Here is a 21,117-nt window from a genome sequence, read left to right as displayed (position 1 = left end):
ATGGCATTTTTAGCTTCTAGGTGCTTGATATTTCACAAAATTTTAGCCTAGGGGAAAGCAGAATGATAAGCAAGAATAATTCACAGGACTTTTCAGTTAAAAAACCTGAAAACCTCTGTTTAATAGTGCCTTTAATGATAATATTTAATCCACAAGAGGCATGATGAAACCAAATCTTCACATGCAACACATTATCAAGTGTGAAGAATCATAACTGCACACTGCAATCATACCTGTTTTTTGTGCATGACGTCTGCACTAAAACAAAACAAAGCAAGGCAATTCAGCTTGTCTCATCAATATTCAAAAATTTTGCAACATCTTAAAGACTTATTCCAATTCTTAAAGGAGAAAAACCAATAAACCAGAGCTGCACTTAAATTCAGCTACAGATGACAAAGAAGAGCATCTGTGCACTTGCCAGCTGGCTTTAAGCATTTCACCGAATACCACTTTTGACAAATGTAAAGGACACTCACACAGAAGCAGATTTGAAGCCAGACTTTGGAAATTGCTTCACTAGAACCCACCAGTTGGTATGTAACTTACTCATAGTACTGAATATTGTTTTATTGCTCAACATAGGTTCTTGATTTCTGCATTATTAAGGACATGCTGTTCCACAAACTAGTCAGTGAATTCAAAATGTTGACAATAAGTCTAAGTTTACCTTTATTCTATCCATGTATGCTTCCATTTTTAATTGCTCCACAGCTTTCCTGGCTTGAGAAATACTGGTTGTACTGTTTGACACTAGTTCCTTCATTTTGTTTTTCCTGGAAGAGATGAAGTTGAGACCATTTAAAGAACAGGTAGCAAATGCAGCAATCACTGAGAGGAGTTATCTGAACTCTAACCAACCCTTGCCCACCACATCAACACTGCCAGGCTGTTGGTCATGAATACAAAGCAGACACCATTTATTTCTGTTCTCTTGCTCCATGGCACTTTATTGCATTACATATTTGCATCCTCCATCATCAGCATTCCGGCTGAATCCTGCAAATGACACACAAATGCAGAGCACATGACCATGACTCCAGTGTGAGAATGGTTGCCCTGGTTCACGTTGCCAACGCAGAACAGCTGTTCACAAACAGACTTTGCAGGCAATTGCACAGTTTGGCTCCACGCCCCAGTTACACCTAGAAACATCAAAATAAGCTCAGAAATATGTGCAGTGGAAATTAATGCCACACCGTTCTCACCAAGCATAGGAGAGAAATTTTAAGACAGAGAATGAGTCGGAATTCTGACTATCGATAAAAGAAGTTTAGAAATGAGGTAACAGATTAAGATGAAATAAATGCAACTTTTTCCTTAGACACCCAGCAAAGTCTAAAGATGATTAAACCCAGTACAGTATGCTACACAGGATAGTAATGCTTTATTCTTTAAGAAATCTGCAGCTCTTGGGAAGGAGCATCTAGGTAAGGTATGGCAGCTTTTGGTTCTGTTGCATTGCTCCTCCTTGAGGGATTGAATCAGCTCAATATCCAGCAGTCCTCAACACTGTTGTTACCAAATGAGTCAAGACCTCCACATTCAGATCTTGACTAATTTTAAATAACTATGCCAGAGGTGGTCTGCATGTTAGAGACCTCTCTTGTGCTTACAACTCTATGCATCACTGGCCCAGCACAAGGAACACAAGGAACAGTCACTGTTTTGAAGTCACTGGAGGTTGGACTAAGGCCACATGGAAAGATGATGGGTTACAGAAGACCTAAAAAGGTCCCAGACTAGCTGTACTACCTAGTAACACCAATGCTGAGGTTTCAATCAGGCGACATTCCCCTGTGGTCCTTACCACAAGGGCTACCTGCAGCCAGATTGATCTGGCACCAAGCCTCAGAAACCAATACAAAGTTCAGCAAAATGCACAGGACACAGAGGCAGATGGGACACAGGGAAAAAAACACACAAGGAGGCATTTTGCACTGCTGCCAAAGCAGTTTTAGGCTTAAGCCCTTCAAAATGAATACTTCCAGCTTATTTCTGGATAAGAAGCAAACACCTAGAACCACACATATTTCCCTTCTTGAACCTTGAAAGCTTACCTGATCCAGTCACTGGAGTGTGAGATACAAACAGGAAATAAAGCAGGACACTGTAAATGCTCTTGTAAACAAACCTGTATGTACAATGCCCCTGTTAGAATCAAGAGAAGTACACAATCCATAGTACAAAAAGAATGGAGGAATAATTTTTTAACTACTTTGATTTTGCAAAACACATATGCTCAGAGACAAGGCAAAGACAGTTGTTTCTTCTCACAGCCTGGTATGAAAGAAACTGTTTCTAAAAATCAGTAACCTGTGCTGTAAAACAGGATGGTGTAATATAGATGCCATGGTGACCCATGCTGAACACTAATTTGAAGAAACAATAGAATCTTTTCCTTTCAGATCTAGTGTAAGTCAAGGCAGGGAAATGCTACTTTTGAATATATTAATTTTGCCAAACAAAACAAAAGCTTTAATGTACACCAAGACAAAGAACAGGTTTTTTGCATATGCGTGTGTCATTTGAATGGAAGACAAGTTTCCCCTGTGTGCTCTGATGAAATAAAATCGTGTCAGAACATAGCAGGTTTTTTGTCTTCAACTTTGTTTACAAATTTTTAACTCCTATTCCTTACAAGGCACAGGACTGAATACATGTGGAGGAACTGGCTGTGCATAAAATGCCAAAATCCACAAAAATCCACAACCGAGCCACAGCCTCCAATACATTTTGAGATGAGTTTTGACTTGCAGTGGAAAGTCAAACAGCAGAAAGGATACAAGACATTCACAAAAGGAGAGGCTCTCAATTACAGCTCATCTCTGGATTTTTTGTTTGACTCAGCCTCCTCACTGTTATCAACCTCTCTATAAAAATTAGAGTAAAAACATTTAGTTTTGTTTACAAAATGATACTCCCACAAGAGTGAATAATTTAAATTTTATCATCTCCCCATCTACCTTACTAACGATCACAAAGTCAAAGCTAAATCAAGTCAGAGGTCTTTCTACATTTGTCACATACATTTAAATTAAACTGAATCGAGCAACTGCAACTCCTTGAACAACTCAGAGAATTCCACATCTCCCACACTTTTTTGGCAATTCACTCACTCATACTGTAAAAGCTATAAACATTAGACTTAGACAATTTGAACTGTCACTAGCTACTACAAAGCTGGCAAGAAACAGTGTTCATAGTACTTCCAGCCAGCGTTTAAGCATTCACAGAATAAGGATTGAGTCCATAGTAAAATTTTGAAAAGATTATGAAGCATAAAAATGCTTCTAAAAATTCAAGCCATGTTTCTAAAGCAATGCCACAAATATAATATATCCTTACCTATATTCTGAAACACCAAATAGGAAAATTTAAAAAAAGAATATATATTAACTAGTAAATCATTTCACAGTATCAAAAATAACCAGAATATGAGGCTTCATAAAAAAAAAAGAACTTTAAAACAAAAAAAAAATGTCTGGCACTAGGCATTTCAGACACGGGAGAAAATTTCCACTTATCCCCAGCAAGAGGTTGTTTGTTTGTATACATAATTTTTTTGTTTATACTCTGCAGCACAAACATTTGTTCTGTTCCAAATCCTGCTCCAACCTTGGCCTTTACATATATTTAAATATTTAACTACTATATATCTGGAAGTGTTTAGCATCCATTTAAGTATTTCATTTTTTCCAGACAGGTATGGTTCCATAACTTTGTGAGACTGACTTGTCCTCACATACCAAGCTACATATACATCTACCTTCTCTCACTCTCTGCAAACACTGTACATATCTGTGCATTGTTTCAAGCCCTATTACATATGGTGTGATTCTGACAATGAGAATTGTAACCACTTTCAAACCAGGCTGTGATAAAGATCCCTATTGCATACAAAACTTTGTATGACACTTGATTCTGTTCTCCTTAGGACCTATGACAATAACCTTAAGTTTAATATTCTTTAATGAAATTGAATTGTTACTTAGGAATAAAGCTCTGGAGAGAACAGAAATTTTAATTACAAGAGAATCTATTACACACCCATCCCCTGGAATGGGGAAGCCTCTCCTCAAACACCTCAGCTTTCAGCTGAGGCTGCGCCTGACAAATGGATCTGATCCTTTCTCTTAAGATGACTCCTCTTAAACTGTCCAAGTATTCTCAGGCCTTTAGTCCCACAGGAAGGCACATTTATCTTTATATTGTACCTGGGTGACCAGTCTACAGGATCGTAGGATGGTTTATGTTGGAAGGCACCTTTAAAGATCACCTGGTTCAAGGCAATGCAACGCTCCTGCAATGAGCAGGAATATCATCTTACTATAACAAGTTGCTCAGGGCCCTGTCCAAGCTGATCTGGAATGTTTCCAGGAATGGGGAGTCCACCACTTCTCTGGATAACCTGTTACAGAGTTTCACTACACACATGGTAAATTTTTTTCCTTATATCTGGTCTGAATCAACCCTCTTTTAGCTTAAAACCATCACCCTGCGTCCTTTCACAACCGGCCCTGCTAAAAATTCTGTCCCAGTTTTAAGCCTCTTTTTATTACTGAAAGGCTGCAGTAAGGAGCCTTTGCTTCCCTAGGATGAACAATTCCAACTCTTTCAGATATTCCTCATTGGAGAGGTGCTCCAGCTCCCTGTTATCCCGGTGTCTCTCTCCTGGACTCGCTCCAACAGGTCCGTGCTGGGGACCCCAGGGCTGGATGCAGTGTGGATGCAGTGCTACCAGAGCTGAGTAGAGGGGCAGAATCACCTCCCTTGACCTCCTGACCACATTGCTTTGGATGTTTAAAAGGAGAAATTCTCCCTATCATTTGAATTGCCTAAGACCCCCGGAACCAGAAATTCTCAGCTGGGTTTGCTACTGCTCATTCCTGGCTGTTTTTACCCTGGATCAATACAGGCACACACAGGTCCCGACAATCACTGTAGTTACAGTAACTGTGCTAACGAGCAGCCTGCATGGTACTGCTGCAGCCAGCAGACCTGGATTATACAGGAGCTCATTTATCCAGCATATTTTTGTGCAGCACACTGAGTTCAGTGACCTGGTCTGTATTGATTCTTTTTTTTTAGGGGAACACCGGCTGGGCTAAGGAAGAACAGTGACAGCAGCTACACAGCCTTTTTTAGCCAAACAGTTTCTGCTGACTGGCACCCCACACCAGACACCCTTTACTAAAGCATCACTCCTGAAAGCTGTGCAGCAACAGCCTCCCAGCCAGCTGCATTTTCTGGCATTTTGGTTTGTTTACCTTACCTCATGCTTTTTCTGGGTGCACATAACTCATGTGTGTTCTTAATTTCACAGACTCCTAAAACTGCTTGTGAAGAGCAGCTTTTCCTTTTTTGTTTTTACAATGAATGATTGTACCCAACAGCACTTCAAAGGCAAATTTATCTCATTATAATGCAGAAGGCTGCATAAATATTTGCAGGTATAGCTTGATGCTGCACTGGGGTAAGGAGTGCAATCTTCACTTACTAAACATTATAAATACTTGTTAGTGAAATACAGAAAAAGAATAAAAACTAGAGTAACATAGAGTAACATAGAATCAAAATTGAAATTTCAAGCTCTTCAGGATTGATTTCTACAAGAAACAGGGATGAAAAGCTGTGATTTCCTCCCCTCTAGCTCCAAGTACAAACTTTCAATGCCATACCATAAAAGTAAACCCTGGAATTCAATCTAAAAAGGCCTAAACCAAATTGCTGCCTTAATCTAAAGTAATGGACCTGAAACTGCTAGATTAGAAAACCTAAGGTTGACAGCTCCGAAGAACACCTTCCACACAGGCTCTGTACTTTTTTGACCACACAGCCCAAAAGGAAAGTTAACCCAATCAATCATTCAACTAAGTCCCAGTGACATTAGCAGGAATCATCCCTGGATAATGACTTGCAAATCACATCCTAAATTGTGCCACATTTCATTATTCACTTGCAGGAACAAAACCAGCAAAACTTACAGCCTCACCCCAGTTTGATGCCAAACTGCTATACCAAAGAAATTAAAAGAAAAAAGAAAAAAGAAAAAAAGAAATAGGAAAAAACCCAACTTCCCCTGCTATCTCAGTTCTTACTCGAAGATTAACAGCAACTGATGTAGCTCTGTAAAGAGAGAGGGAGGATAAGGAATCCTTTTCTTTCTCTATCTCATGGCTGCACAAAGAAATACAAGAAAATTACTACTGGAGCTTTTCACTCCATCTCCTAAGGAGAAGCTTAGTAGTACAAGCAGATATTATTAGATTAAAGGCAAGAACTACTGTTCATTACAAGGAAAGAATGCAGTTTTCTTACCATAAACGTGGTGACTTCGAAAATAACTTCTCCTCGTGTAATTGCAAAGCAGCAAAACTCCAACAGCTCAGTTCTTGTCTAACATATCATATCCAGTCCAACTGTCAAGTTCCAAAAATTCTTGCCATCATACACAAATTTTTACTCAAAAATATCATCTTACTTCTCAACATTAAAAAATCAAAGGAAACAATGGCTGAACTAACGTGATATTTCCCAAGGACAGTCTTTTTGTGCAATATTATTTATCATCAGCATACAGGTTATGTGAACATATAGCCCAGCAAAGCACCAGAGATTTCGAAAGTCTGAGGCAGAAAGATTTTTTTCTGGCTACTGTTTTACCTCTTTAGCTAATTTTGAAAGACAGCTATGAGCTTTCAAAGAAATACACAGGAAATTTTGATTATTCCTCTTAAACGCCGCTTAAAACGTATTTGAACAGAATTGTAACCTACAATGTAGGGAGAGCCCCTCCGGGAAGCTCGGCACTGCATCACCTGCAGGGCAGAAGCGTTTTTTAAGTTGTTATTCCGAGTTTTCTGTCTCACTGCACTGCCCTAATGGCTGTGCTGTGCAGCAGCTCCCAGCACCACACCTCGGTGATCAACGCCGGCGGCAGCAGTCGGGCAGCGGGAGCTGCTTCTCCGTCAGCGCTTGCCAGCCAGCAGGAAAAGCGGCACTGCCTCGAGCCTTCGCCCCGGGCAGCTGCCGGAGGAGGAAGGAGCACGCCGGGAAGAGACCCCCTCCCCGCCGCCCGCGGGATACCTGGGCTCGGGGCGGGCTCTCCGGAGAAGGATGCTCCCGGCCGCTGCCGACCGAAGCCCGACGCAGACTCCTGCGGATAACCGGGAAACTCCGGCCGCTGCCTGCCCGCAGCAGCCCGCGGGACCGCCGGGATGCCGGGCGGAGCGGCCAAGGGATTCCCAGGACACCAGCGCCGACCGCCGCGCCGCCGAGAGCCCCGCGCGGAAACCCCGACCCGCCCTGCGCCGGGCGCCCCTCCCGGCACCTTCTCCCGCCCGGGCCGGGCACTCCCTCCCTGCCTCCCTCCCTCCCTCCCGCTGTCCCTCCCTGCCTCCCTCCGTCCCTCCCTCCCTCCCGCTGTCCCTCCCGCTGTCCCTCCCTCCCCGCGCGGGCGCGGAGGCTGCGGGCAGCCCGGGCTGGCACATGGGTCCCGGTGCCGCCGCCCTCACGCTCCGCCTGCCTCCGTCCCTCCCGATTCCTGCTGCAGCCGCCTCCTGCCCCGGCTCCAGCAGGCGCTAGGGATCAGGCGATCATCCAGGTATTCTCGAACAGAATCACAGGCCACAGAAAGAAAATCAATTATGTTGGAAAAGACCTCCGAGATCATCGAGTGCAACCTTTGATCGAACACCACTCTCTCTAGAACTAGACCATGGTGCTAAGTGTCATATCCAGTCTTCCTTTAAACACATCTGGGAACAGTGATTCGAGCACGTCCCTGAGCAATCTATTACAAAGTTTAATCACCATTTTAAGTGAAGAAATTCCTCCTGCTGTCGAAACTGAAGCTCCTCTGGCACGGCTTGAGGCCATTCCCTCTCATCCTGTCACTTGTGACCTGGAAGAAGAGACCGGCCTCCCCCTGGCTACAGCCTCCTTTCCTTTCCACCTAATGTCTCCCGAGTTTCTTTTTCTCCACGCTAAACAGCCCCAGCTCCTGCAGCCACTCCTCACAGGACCTGAGTTTCCTTCCCAAGTTAATTTCCCTTCTCTGGACATGCTCCAGCACCTCAGCATCCTTCCTGAACTCAGGGGCCCAAAACTGAACACAGAATACTCAAGGCACTGTGCACAGTACAGTCACGGCCCTGGCCTTGCTGGCCACCCGGTTGCTGATCCAGGCCAGGATGCCATTGGCCTTCTTGGCCACCTGAGCACAGCTGGCTCACGTTCAGCTGGGTGTCAACCAGCACCTCCAGGTCCTTTTCCACTGGGTCACTTCCCAGCCACTTTGCTTCCAGCCTGTAGCACTCTACCTCAAAAACAGCAAAGCCCATATGGCATTGGGGTTTGGGGTGACAGCCCACAGAGCCTGTCCTGACCTTATACCAAACAACAGAAGGATGATGGAAAAAGCCTGCCATGAGGTGATCCTGCTGGCAGGATCACAGAGTCTCATTAATTTTTTTTCCCCGGTAAGATAGCTGCTACCTCTGGAGGGGTGTATGTTTTCTTCTACCTGCTTTCAGCATATTCTCTCATTCCATCATAATGGAGCAGAATTTCCAAGTAACATTTGTTTTCTATATGGTGGAGAACAAGGAAGAGCCCTATTTCTACAGATGCTTTGGAGCAAGGGCAGCCTCTTCTGAGATGGAGTCAATGGCTTTTGGGGTAGTGGCTTGGCAGGAGATGCAGCAGGAAAAAGGTAAACAACATTAAATATAATTAGGTAAATTCATAAGCTTCCCATAACTGGAATTCCAGAAACCGATGGGAACTTCACTGGCCTATGCTGCTGCTCTTTCATTCATGTTCAACCATATCATCAATCTACAAAAGGCCCCATTTCATACACAAACGATTTACATGCTATTAGACAAAGAACACATAGAAAGCTCTAATCATGAGGCCATTGTCATCAGAATATTCTTACCAATGGATTCTAATAATTTTATGACTTAAGCTAAAGTATAAATGTGGGAAATTGATGTTTTAAAAACATGCTTTCGTAATATATTACACAGCTATTTCTTTTAAATTGCCTTCTTTTAAATCTGTAAAGTCAACCTTCCACCAAAACAAGGAGTCTCCCTTAAAGGTTCTGAAAGCAATACCATACAGCTAACACAAACTTCAATTCCTTGAATTTACATGAACTTGGCCCTAATCAGTATTATATGGGTTTCAGTCAATTGCATTAGAGAATAAGGATTAAAATTTTTTTTCCCCTGGCATTGCTAGCTCAAAGCTGGAAACAGTAAGCAAGCTCCTGTTTTACTCAACTACTTTCTGCTGAGTAGTCCAGAATAGTTTAAGAGTCTAATCAGAGCAGCCACATTTCATTTTTATTTTTTCTAAATTATGAAATACACAACATAACCTATTACAGAAACTCTGATGCAAAATCAGTGTCTTTCTGACCCCACTCCGGAGCAGTAATGGCAAATAAATCTCCAAACAGCAGTCATTTGTCAGTAGTTTGTAACTTAATACAGCAGTAAAGTAAAAACAAAGGTATCTGTACGTATAGAGGCTTAAATACTCCAGTGGATATTTTTCAAGGCAAGCAGAGCTTTTAAATAGTAATTGTTTGATTGTTTTTCTGATAGAGTAGCAGTATATGGAAATGTAACTTCCTTTTTCATATGCAAGGAAAAAACCCAAATAGCTGGCATGAAGAAATTAAAAGGTAAACTAAAAGTCTGTCAGTAGCAAGGCCAGGTCATATTTCCCCCACTGCTCCATTGTTATTTTTTACTATTATTATTATTATTATTATATTTTTGCTTAATTCAGTTCAGTTTTTTTTCTTCCTTCTGTTCATTGCCATGGGTTTGTCTAAGCAGTGGATCTTTAAGATCAGGGTTCCCTTTCAGTAATGGGTTGGAGACTCCCTCTCCTCACCACAAGTAAATATCCAGCTATTGCCTCCCCTTCCCTTCTCACCATCTCTCCACTATCAGAGCATAAAGGTCTGGATTTACCACAGAATCCTGCAATCAGGTAGACAGTCCTTGCCCCATGAACCTTTCCCAACCCTGGCTTTCAGCAGCAAGAACCTCACATCCTGTCAGATGGCTCCCCAAGATCCCAGTCTTCCAATTTCGACCCATCTTTCTGAGGATCCCGAGAGAAGTTGCTTTTCTGCCTTTGCTGCTCAGACAGGTTTTCAGTGAGAAGGCAGATGGAAGGAAGGGGAATGTTTCTGCTTTGAGAGCCATCATCTCATCCAAATTCTAGTCATGCATCCTATGGGAAGGAAGGACACATGCACACATGTGCAAAGTGATACACCTAGAGTTTCCCACTTCCCATCTTACACTCACCACCTTCAGTTTCACAGACACAGGATGCAGTCCATAAGTGGAACTTTCCCACTTCATGATTTTTCACATATGAGAGACAAGCGAATCAGCAGAAACTGATCTGAGCAAGGCATGAAAGATTCCCTAAAAGAACAAAGTTGCAACTAAGCCAAAATAATCTCAAAATGGTTTGCTACAAAGATCTTTTTATTACCCAACAATGTGACAGTGTATATACAAATACAATGTGGAATGTGACATTTACAGGAAATTTAAGTACATCATGCACAGACACTATTGCAATGTTATTTTAATAGTTCCAGAATATTAAGCTGAATAAATATTCCTTGCTTCAAAAATCATTTTTACTTTTACATAAAAATATATAATATTGCACTCTTTACAAGGCCAGCAGTTTTGCATATTGGTTTGTAACAAGTGGAATTTTACTTTATAAAAAAATAAGCCTTTGTCAGCAACACCCCAAAACAGGGAGCACAAAAGCACCCCAAAACCACAATGTTTGTCTTTTTTTTCTCTTAAAGCACATGACATCAACATGAGCCAGGAAGCTTTTCAGCTGGTACTTGGACCTTACATTAACATTTAGACAGAGAAAAATATAACTAAAGCCATCCCATACAACACTGCTACAATAATATGCAGTTTAAAACTCAATCCATACAGTATGCTGCCACTTGCTTAATTGAACCAACAATGAGCCTTTGTGTCATGAACTATGAGAACATTTTTCTTAAGTTTTTCTAGTTTGAAAAGTTTGTCAACCAGGAAGTTTCTGAAGATTACCTGGAATTTTCAAAATAAGTGTAAAGACTGCTTGTGTGTGTACGTGTGTCACCTTCATCACAACCTGACAATTTCATGTAAAGTACTCTGAAAGCAGATGAGCCTTAAACATGAGAAGACACAGCAGTTGGAATGGCAATAGTAGACAAGTCAGTGATAAAAAAGCAAAGCAATTTAAAAGGAAAATGTAACTACATCAGACTTGTGCCACATGCTTGCTTTACCATTCGCATGACTAGTAGGCACTCAATCATGCTGCCAGGTTTAGAGGTCTTCAAATCATCAACTGAAATACTAATTTGTCATGTGGCCTAAGACTTCAAATTTGTTAAGCCATTCACAAGAAAGGCTTATTTTTTCCCCCTCATAAAATAGCACCCCGGAATACACAACAAATTTGCACAGTGTATATCTGTGTAAACCTTTCCAAATCATCTGATGCTTATGAACATTGATTATTCAAGCAGTTAGATTCAAACATTTTACAGTGTATTGAACTTCAATGACACTAGAACAGGAGCACATCTATTCCTTCTTTAACACCTCTTTTTAGAGCTCTGGAAGATAAGCTGTGTGTGTACACAATAGATGTTCTGCCACAGAAGTGCAATAGCCAACTATCACAAAGTTAGAGAGTTCACACTGCATTGTGATGTAACCACTGTTTCATGATGCCATGAGGTGTCTACCCATCACTAAGACAAATATTTCATTGTTGTCTGTTGCAAAGACTATTACAATAACAGAGAAGATGGCAAAAAATACAAATATAAAGATAGAATTTCTGCTATTTTTAATATTACAATACTATAAGATGGTGCAAAAAGCACCTACAAAGTCATTTGCTTCTCAAAAAAAGCAATTTTAAGTGGTCGTCGATTTTTAAGTTTTTGATTGCTTATCCCAGAGCTAACCATACCACACTCAACTAATCAGATATACATATGCTGACATTTGACATAGATATTTACACAATTTGATGCAGCTGATATTTTACATACTAAGAGGGGGAATAAGCACAATCATTTTTTTAAAATACTTCCGTCCAATAAGTGATTTAAAAAAAATACTGTTGGTGTTTTATATTGCAGCATTGAGCATTTCTTAGTCGCTTTGCTGGCACTGGATAATATAACCAGAGCTTCCTGCTGACCTGGATATGCTTCAAGTTTGTGCATGCACATATGCAATCTTACAACCACCTTAGGCTGCTCTTTTAAAAAAACCCCAGCTATTCAGTCATTCTAGAGACATTCAAAGTCCAGTTAAATAAGAGCTGCTATAGCCTGTTGGGATTAAAGTGCATCAGAGACATGAGTTAGCAGCAGGCCCCGCCGTCACCCAGCTGCGTAGCTGCTGAGGAAGGAGTAGAACATGGGCAGCTTCAAGCGCTGCTGGTCCTTGCGGCACCAGGCAATGACATTCCCATCACTGTTAGCCGTGAACAGGTGATGGCCATCGCAGGAAAATGTAAGGCTGCAAAACAAGGAGAGAGGCTATTTTTATACCAAATGTGGCTATTTATAATGCTAGAAGACATTAAGAGCCCATGAGAGCTCAGCCAACATAGATGAGCTGTCAGGGGAGGCCCAGTGCCTACATTAGCACAGCAATATGTTTGCATATACCTGCTTATCCACTCGTACCCAAACAGGCTGAACTGCAGCTTTGGCCAGCACTTCAACATCCCCTGCAGTTTAATACTCATTTCTTTGCAGTGTCACAGCAAAGGGCAGGATTAGGAGGAAAATCCTACCCTCTTCCCTTCTGTTTCTGAAAAGAAGGATTTTCTGCAACAGAGCTCAGGGCCCTCTGAACTTGCATTGCTGACAAAGGCAGAAACTAAATCCATCAGATTTCATGGCACAGCACAGGACTTTTGTTCAGATGGGCATTTCTTGAGCCGTAACAGGGCTAGTAAAGCCCTTCATCATGCCATGGGTAATGTTAGAGAGCATGAAGGTCAGCATCCATTTACTGTCACATTTAAGCAGGAAACTTTAAATTATTCAATAGTTCAAAATTGTTATCAACAAGCTTTGTGGAATATGCTGCTTAAAGGATGTACAAAAAAGAATGTAACAAAGACAATAACTGTTATCAGACAATCTTCTTTATTTCTAAAAAAAAAAAAAAGTAGTTTGGATTTTAAATGTTATTTTACCAATAGTCAAAACAAAATTTTTCAGAGTAATTTGTTACTATACTAAAATGAAGATAAAATTTTGGTAACTCTAAGACCTTTGTGCAGACTACTGTACCACTGGGAATATCAAAGACTCAGTCCTTTGTCCAATTTCTGAAAACATTTCGGCATGAGAACTCAGCTCATCTAAATCAATGAGACCCAGAGAAAATGAACTACACAAGCACTCCACAGTGGCAGCTTCCAGGCTACTCTGAGTTTGCCTCTTTCTCCATTTCCTTCCACCATCAGAAAAAAATGGAGAAGGCAGTATTTTCATTTAATTTTGATGAAAAAACACTCTGTATTATTTAAGTCTGGCATAGTAAAGATTTTCTCATTTTAACAGAGATTCTGAGGAAAAAATATTAAATTTAAAAATAAGAGGAGTAGCTATTGTTCAGTTTTCAAGGTAATCCTGCTAATTTCCATCTGCCAGCAGCAGAACATAGTTATTACTGTCATTACCAATACAGTACACTTGGGCTCACTTTGCTTTCATGAATAAATGGTAGGTTTGCACTGCTCTTTTTAGGCATGGGTGTTTACTTCCTATTTTCATATTCAACACTTGAGACAATTTTGCTGTGGTTTTGTTTGCTGGTTTGTTTTTTTTTTTTTCCCTAAAGAGAAAAATGCATTCATTGTACGCTTAAGATCTTTTTACCTTACAATAGGTTTGGCTGACTTCGAAAATGTTATTTCTCGTACTGGCTTCAAGTCCCATGTACTCCACAGTCTGAAAGAAAGAGCCATTTTTCTTCACACTTGCTTTTACAAATACTTCAGTGATAAACAATCTATTTAGCAACTGCTAAGTCTGGGAGCTAAGTAACAGCTTGTCCACCTTCTTTAAAGCCAAATACCAGCATGATGTTTGGCTACATGCTCTCAAACTGTGAGCCTAAGTGATAGAACATTTTAATAAATAAACATTTCAAATGCTTACCTTACAACTCCATTTTCAAGGCCTCCTGCAATCACATTGACAGACACACCTTCAGGCTGGTTAGAGAAAGCAACTGAGCAAATACTTTCCCTGCAGTGCACGTGTCCAACAAGATCACCATTAACTGTCCAGAGTCTCAAATCACTGCCTCCTCCAACTGCAACAGAATATAGCATGGGAGTATTAAAAGAATAAACCTAGACCACAGTTAAGTGCATAATAAATATTCCATAGTGAAAAATTCAACTTCTTGAGAGTTCACAAGGTTTAAATGACTGAGTGGTGTCCGCAACTTCTCTCTCTGAGACAGGAAGCACACAAACCACCAAGCCACTGCAGTAATTTAGAAGTTATCACATTCTATTTATGGAACTGCAGTGACTTAGAAGCCATCACATCCTATTTATGGAACATTTTACTTACAAAGCACCCTGTGAATTTACTTTTCATGACCAATTTTCACTTACTAGCAGGGAAGGAACTAAGATGGAATCCATACTAGCTATCTAAGCTGTTGATTCTCATACCTTAGCTTGCATTTTAAGCACAATACTTAAAAAATAGCAAGCACAGTTCTCTTATCTGGTTATCTGGCATTACTTGATTCTATCAATGAACTAACAACCCAATTATTGCTCTTGTCTTGAAAGGAATTGTCTTAAAAAGAAATCGTCCCTTACTAATTAAAGAATGCAATGTTGTGCAGAAAAAATAAAAAAGGTTTTGTGAGCTATAGAAATGGACTTGAAAGTCCCCAGTGTAGTTTAAAAATCTAAGTATTAGTTTTCTGAAACTGCCAGAATAATGTCCCCTTGTCCTTTAATATTCCTTGCCTGGTCTCTGTGATACATGGTACTCTCCTGAAGAATTGTACTTTTGACAACAAATCTATCAAAATGAAAGCACCCAACATCACAAAATGTGAGTCTCCCAGGCACCTATGAAATTTCAAGTCTTTTTATGAAGAGACCAAGCTGTTTGCCTTCATGTCTCTACATTACATTCAAACACCTGCCTAATCACTTCTGGAGAAATTTGTATGTTACTAGTAAAAAAAAAAAAAAAAAAAACATTTCTCCTGTATGACTGAACGAATTCTTCAGATGATTAATACACATTCAGTAACTAATTTAATTACAACTCTCATGATTTATTTAGTCTGCAAGTCAAACAGCTCTCTTGACTGACAAATATACCTGAATCACAAACTGTTGCAATATCACCAGTGGTTTCACTAGCTGAAACTGCTGTCACAGGACTCTTGTGTCCAGCCAGACTCTGGACATAGCACAGCCTGAAAAAAAACCAAAGGGAACAAGCCTAAATTTCAGACTCAAATGCAGAAAAGGTCCTTTGAGGAAAATCTTAAAAATAGTTACATTAATTTCAATCAACATTTTGGTATCAATTATCTATAAATTATGTAATTTTTCATATTCACTATAAAATTTTAGCACCTTTTATGAGAAAAAACCAGAAAGTTTTATTTCACAAAACAATATACATAGAACAAATTCAACTAACTTCAAAGGGGAAAAGATACACAAGATTGGGAAACCTGTATTTATAGGAAAGCTATATGAAAAAGTTACATATATACTTGTACCTGTTCAAATCCCATATTATGCAGGTTCCATCTTTGCTGACACTGATCATAATACTGTATGGTTTGCACACAAACAAGCTTGTTATTTCTGCTGTGTGTCCATACAGATGGACTTGTGACTCCATTTCTATTTCTGAAGGCTGAAAAACAGCAAGATAAGATAAACTGTCATGAAAAGAAATGTCTCTCTTTCTAAAAAATATAAGCCTAGTTTAAGTCTTAGATTTCAAAGAACAGTTCCCATTGCTTTTAATATCGTCATCATTTCAGCAACTGTGTTCATGCTTTATTATGTTTAACACTCTCTAATGTGATAAGACATAGCTATCATTGATGTTCAACATTTGCTTCCAGTGCTTTAGCCTCAGCAAATATATTGATGTGATCCAATGAACCAGAATGAAAAACTAATGTAGCTCAGTCTCAGTTACACAGCTAGAAGTAGGCAGATTTGTTTTCTGCAAGACTGCTCTTTCCATACAACAGGGAAATGACAGTTCTCAATATTTTAGCATCTAGTGAAGACATTTGAAAACAAAAGGAAAATCCAGATTGGAAGTTGTCACTCTCCATACAGCTAATTACTAGAAATTCCTCAAGTTGGTGCCAAGTTCTTCAATGATAAAGTTGGAAAAACATGCAGGAAGTCAAGTTTAAATACAGAATTTGCTAGGTAAAAATTAAAGCAGCAAAATTTAACACCAAACAATACTTTTTATTCAACTTATATAATTTGAAATGACTCAGACGTCCTAAAAACTGGCTAAGTTGAAGGATCAGCTTAATCAGAATGCTAATGCTTTATTTAAGACAACTTGTTGTACAGAGATTAGAATAATCTTGGTAAAGGAAGAGAACAAATTTCTGCTGGTTTCCTCACTCATGTCAGAGCACATCACCTGCATTTTTGCATGAGGGTACTGGATGCCTACCTGTAGCAGGTCTACAAAAAAACCTTGAAAGATCAGACAAGTATACATATGCTTAAGTCACACATTGCGGAAAATGTATGTTTTTGCACTCAAAGAGACAATCTAATCTATTAAATACTGCCAAAGAACACCTGAAGCACAACATGGAGCCATTTTTGAATTCTGACAGCATGCCTTTGAGTTCCCATACCAAATTAACAACATGATATCTACTCAATGCTCATGCACTCCATTTATACAAATGTGAAACAGGGCAAAATATTCATCTTTTAAGTACTGCATTATAACAAACAGTTCACTTTATCGCTGATCAGCTGACAAGATGGATACAGAGCAGATGTCAGGAAGTACTTTTGCATTGCTGCAGCTCTGACTGGGGTAACTGACTCAACAGGAGCTACAAAATTGGCACAGTGTCCCTCTGCCTAGGGCACATAAAACTGTCAGTGCTGAGAAATTCAGCAAAGATGGTCTCAAAGAACATCATCTGTACAGATGAACAAAAATCACTTTTTTCTAGGAAACGGAAGGAACTCAAGAACCATAACCCCAACTAACTAAAGTTTCTTTTCAGTTTTGCAGAAGGTAAGTATATTTAATTTCTATTAAAAAAAAAAAAAACAACAAAAAAAACAACTGGATTTCAAGTCTCAGTACAGGTTATTTACAAGTTCACTATTATAGGAAGCCATTAAGGTGCCTGACTTATGATCCAACTGAGTAAAGCCTGCAGGCTTGAAGCTCTGCTTCATTTTCTATTCTCAAAGTGCCGCTGAGTTTAGAAAGTATGAGTGGCAGATCACCAGAAACTGGAAGAAAGCCAAGGGGAAAAAAATTCTGAAAATCACTGTGTTTATCTTCTTCCCGGTCTAAGCATCTGCTGTTTGCCACTACTGAAAACAGAAAACTGGGTAGGCATAGCAGATCATACCAAGGTTCTCTCTAGCTCATGCTAGTGTAGGGATTCAAGAGCATCAAAGAGTACAACACCTAACATGTTTGTCAATACCTGTATCAAGCTACAGCTAGGAAATCAGTTTAGTTCAATTGTTGTTATGGGTAAGACTGTAGACATGCCTAAAATGAGCTGTAAGAAACATTCTCTACTCTTTGTTAAACTATGGAGAATAGAAGTTACTGCTAAGACAGAATGGAAGATTCAGATGGAAGCTTCAAAACTCAGAATTAGATTTTAAATTTTGAGTTCTATTTAAGCTTTCTATTTTTTCTATTTATGATATGTTTATCAGCAAACAGTATCAAGGGACTTTCTACTACTCTCAGTATTTTTCACTAATAGATTAAGTAATGCAAGTTACTTCCTCCCTTCCATACTCACAATTTTGCCTCTTGGAGAATATGACAAAGTAAAGAGGCCTAGTGGTTACTATATACACTGTCTGAGAATTCATCCTGGCTCTCTGTAGTTTGAGTTCTCTGCACTTGAATTATTGTTTACTTCGGGGAATTGCATTCCACAGCTAAAGCATTGAAAGGCTCTGTTTCCATCACAGAAGAAGTTACTCCTTAATGCAGGGAGCTTCACTCTGCCAGAGAGCTTCAGTTCCAAGCCCGGTCCTGAACACAGTCAGAGCTATACATGTTGTGCACTCAGGTGATAAGAGCTGACTAAAGGCTAGCTTTATGTAAACAGCAGCTTAAGGAAAACAGACAAATATTCTGAGATGTCAGAGGAGCCTTCAAAAAGAAATACTAAAAATGCATGTGATTTTTTTTTTTTTGCAATTATCCAGAACATGGCTCTTTGCCTCATTTTTCCTGTTAAAAAGAAAAGACTGTAATACTGAATACACAAAATTCTTTATTTATGAATTTTTTCCAATGTAACTTACTGTATTGCTGGTGAATCTGTTCATATATGCTGTGATGACACCAGATTTACTACCTGTGAACAACTGACAACTGTCTGGCACCCAAGCACAACTTGTTACCTTGAAAAGACAAAACAAAGCCAGGAAAAAATTACAACAGAAAAACTATTCCAACTGCTGTTTTCATTATGCCACAGCATTTGGTCAAACTGATTCTTTATTAGTTATCCTATGAAAAGACATGTAAAACACCTAAACTAAAGAAATCCAAGAGCTAAAATATAGCTACTCTAGGTTGTATTTGTTACTATGTCAGAGACAGAGTAAAGAGGGAGTTTTATGTAGCCTGGAATTCATAGCTAAAGAGCAGTGCAGACTTCAAGATCATCCACCAAAATCTTTTTGACAAGATCTTACCAGTCACTGGATTGTAACAGAGATTATGTAGCTTTCCCTAAAAATCTTTTAGACAATCTTTTTCAAATGGATCCTAAACTATAGTGGAGTTGTTCTTCCAACATAAGGCACCTATACTTTTTTCTGTATTGATTTTTCCTGGGACAGAACTTAAAACTTTTCTAAATTCACAGCAACATTCTATAAGAAGGAAAAGCTACAAAAATAAACTTAATTCAAAAGGAATCTTTATCTAGTACAGGAAAACAACAAGGAACCAGATAAAACATTGGAGCCATGAGGAACACATTCCAAAGGAAATTAAAAAGATTAAAAGGAGTTGTGACTGGATGCTCATCTCCAAAAAAGGCTAAAGCAGGAGTACCCCACTGCCAAGTCAAGCCACCACTTAAACTACCAATATTAAATTGAAGAGCAAGAGACTGATTTCATTTTACCTGATGGAGCTGCGAGCTCTGTATAAAATTTACTGGAGGCTCACTTTGCTTGCTTTTCAGTCGCAAGATGTTATCAGCATAGCCCCAGCTCAGGATCGCTGACCACTGAATGTCAGTGCTGTGCATGCTCCTCACGCCTGAAGGAAGGCACAGGATTGTGTCATGTTCACAGCAAGATCCAATCACTTTGTCAACAACAAAAGTCTCAGGTTCATGTTTTATCACGAGTTAAAATATAAACCCTCCCAAAGTTTCCAAATAAGGCATTGTCTGTAATATATTATAAACAGTTTTCAGAGACTGAATGAGCATTTCATCTTCTCCAAAGACAATTTGCAACATGGACAAAACTTTTTTGAAGAAAAGTTGCATCTTTTGGGAACAGAGAAAAGGGGCAGACAATACTTCCCACCTAGAGAAAGGAGTTACCTTCTTGTAATTTCAAGGAGGATGTTGTTTTGTTGACTAAATGTGAAATGATCGATTTTTAGAAAACCTGCACTAGTATATGCCACCAAGAAAGCAAAAGATTGTGAGAACTTATTTGTACATTCTCAATAAGAATCCCTCCAAGAAGTTTAACTGAAAGCAGAAGATTCTTCACCTCTGCTTTTTTTGTCTTAACTTTTGTCATAGTCTGGCTCTAAAATCCATTTCCTAAGCTTTTCTTTTAGTTGTCACATGAGTTTTTTCATCTGTTCTTCAGTTCTTGGACCCAATCTACTGGCAAGTTCTAAAGTTAAATTCTCATACTTCAGTCACTTCAATTAGAATATGAACTTAATTACAGAATGCCTCTACTTTAGTTTTGAAAATTGTAAGTAAAATTCACCTCTCAGTAAAGATACCACACATGTGGAAGCTGTTAAGGGAATTATAAATTAACTAAACTAAACTTGGGAAGTTTGCTGAAGAACAATAGTAGCATTAGATTTAATATTCATGGCTCATTTCATACATATTGTGCACATAGAGAAGAAAGCACAAATTCATACCTTGCTCCTTGCTATATATCATCAAAAGGCAGAATTTACTGGACAAACCACAGATGGCCTTAGTTGGTAAAGCCTGGAGAGAGCCAAACCTTTCTCCATGTGGTTGGCTAAAGCAGACAACAGGGTCAGGAGCACTTGGGGAACCAACATATTCTCCCCACTTCAAGCCCTTTATCCATGGTAGTGGACTCTAAAACAAGCACAGACAAGGTTCAAGTTCTAGAACTTTCAGAAAAACAGTTTCATTAGTAATGTAGAATGATTCATGCCAGTTTCCTGTAAGCAATCACATGGTAAAGACAGCTGAAGTCTTTACTCAAAAATAACTAGAAAGACAAATTCAAAGCACTTTAGTACCATCAATTATACTATTAACTTTAAGGTAGCTCTACTCCTTCTTTAAAGGCATAGGCAGCAAGCTTATAGTTCAAGTAGTTTAGTGAAAAATACGATCTCTAAATCCAAGGATGCAGTTTCTGGCTGGACTTCAGGGAAAAAAAAAGTGCCTGAAGTGAAGAAAGTTTAATTGTCCTACAGGCAGTAAAAAAGCTGAGGATGGAAGAAAGCACAGTATGTGTTTGCATGCTATAGGTCTGCACACAGATTCCAAAATTTATCATGGAAACTATAAAACTAGTTAA

General features: G+C 39.4%; 1 protein-coding gene across 13 annotated transcripts in view; it reads right to left on the bottom strand.

Annotated features, from left to right (window-relative positions):
* The window catches only part of LOC110468866 (guanine nucleotide-binding protein G(I)/G(S)/G(O) subunit gamma-4), a 96,161-nt gene that overhangs the window by 6,391 nt on the left and 68,653 nt on the right, over positions 1–21,117 (bottom strand). For 6 of the 13 annotated variants that reach the window (XM_085575415.1, XM_085575414.1, XM_085575417.1 and 3 more), the window contains 8 exons: positions 20,477–20,666; positions 19,482–19,618; positions 18,649–18,747; positions 15,864–16,003; positions 15,454–15,551; positions 14,258–14,414; positions 13,976–14,047; positions 10,506–12,599 (listed from right to left, as the gene is read on the bottom strand). In XM_085575415.1, coding sequence (XP_085431541.1) covers positions 12,461–12,599; positions 13,976–14,047; positions 14,258–14,414; positions 15,454–15,551; positions 15,864–16,003; positions 18,649–18,747; positions 19,482–19,618; positions 20,477–20,666 — 1,032 coding nt within the window. In that variant the 3' untranslated portion in view covers positions 10,506–12,460. Of the gene's footprint in view, positions 1–670; positions 777–861; positions 993–2,060; positions 2,084–6,321; positions 6,423–6,779; positions 7,030–7,089; positions 12,600–13,975; positions 14,048–14,257; positions 14,415–15,453; positions 15,552–15,863; positions 16,004–18,648; positions 18,748–19,481; positions 19,619–20,476; positions 20,667–21,117 lie in introns of those variants that run through there. The other 7 variants (XM_085575418.1, XM_077782119.2, XM_021527198.4 and 4 more) reach the window with 7 other exon arrangements.

Source organism: Lonchura striata, chromosome 3 (assembly GCF_050655825.1).
Source record: "Lonchura striata isolate lonStrDom1 chromosome 3, ASM5065582v1, whole genome shotgun sequence".
In the NCBI taxonomy this organism is placed as follows: Eukaryota; Metazoa; Chordata; class Aves; order Passeriformes; family Estrildidae; genus Lonchura; species Lonchura striata.
Note: the sequence above shows the minus strand (reverse complement) of the source record. Positions and strands in the feature narration are given on the sequence as shown.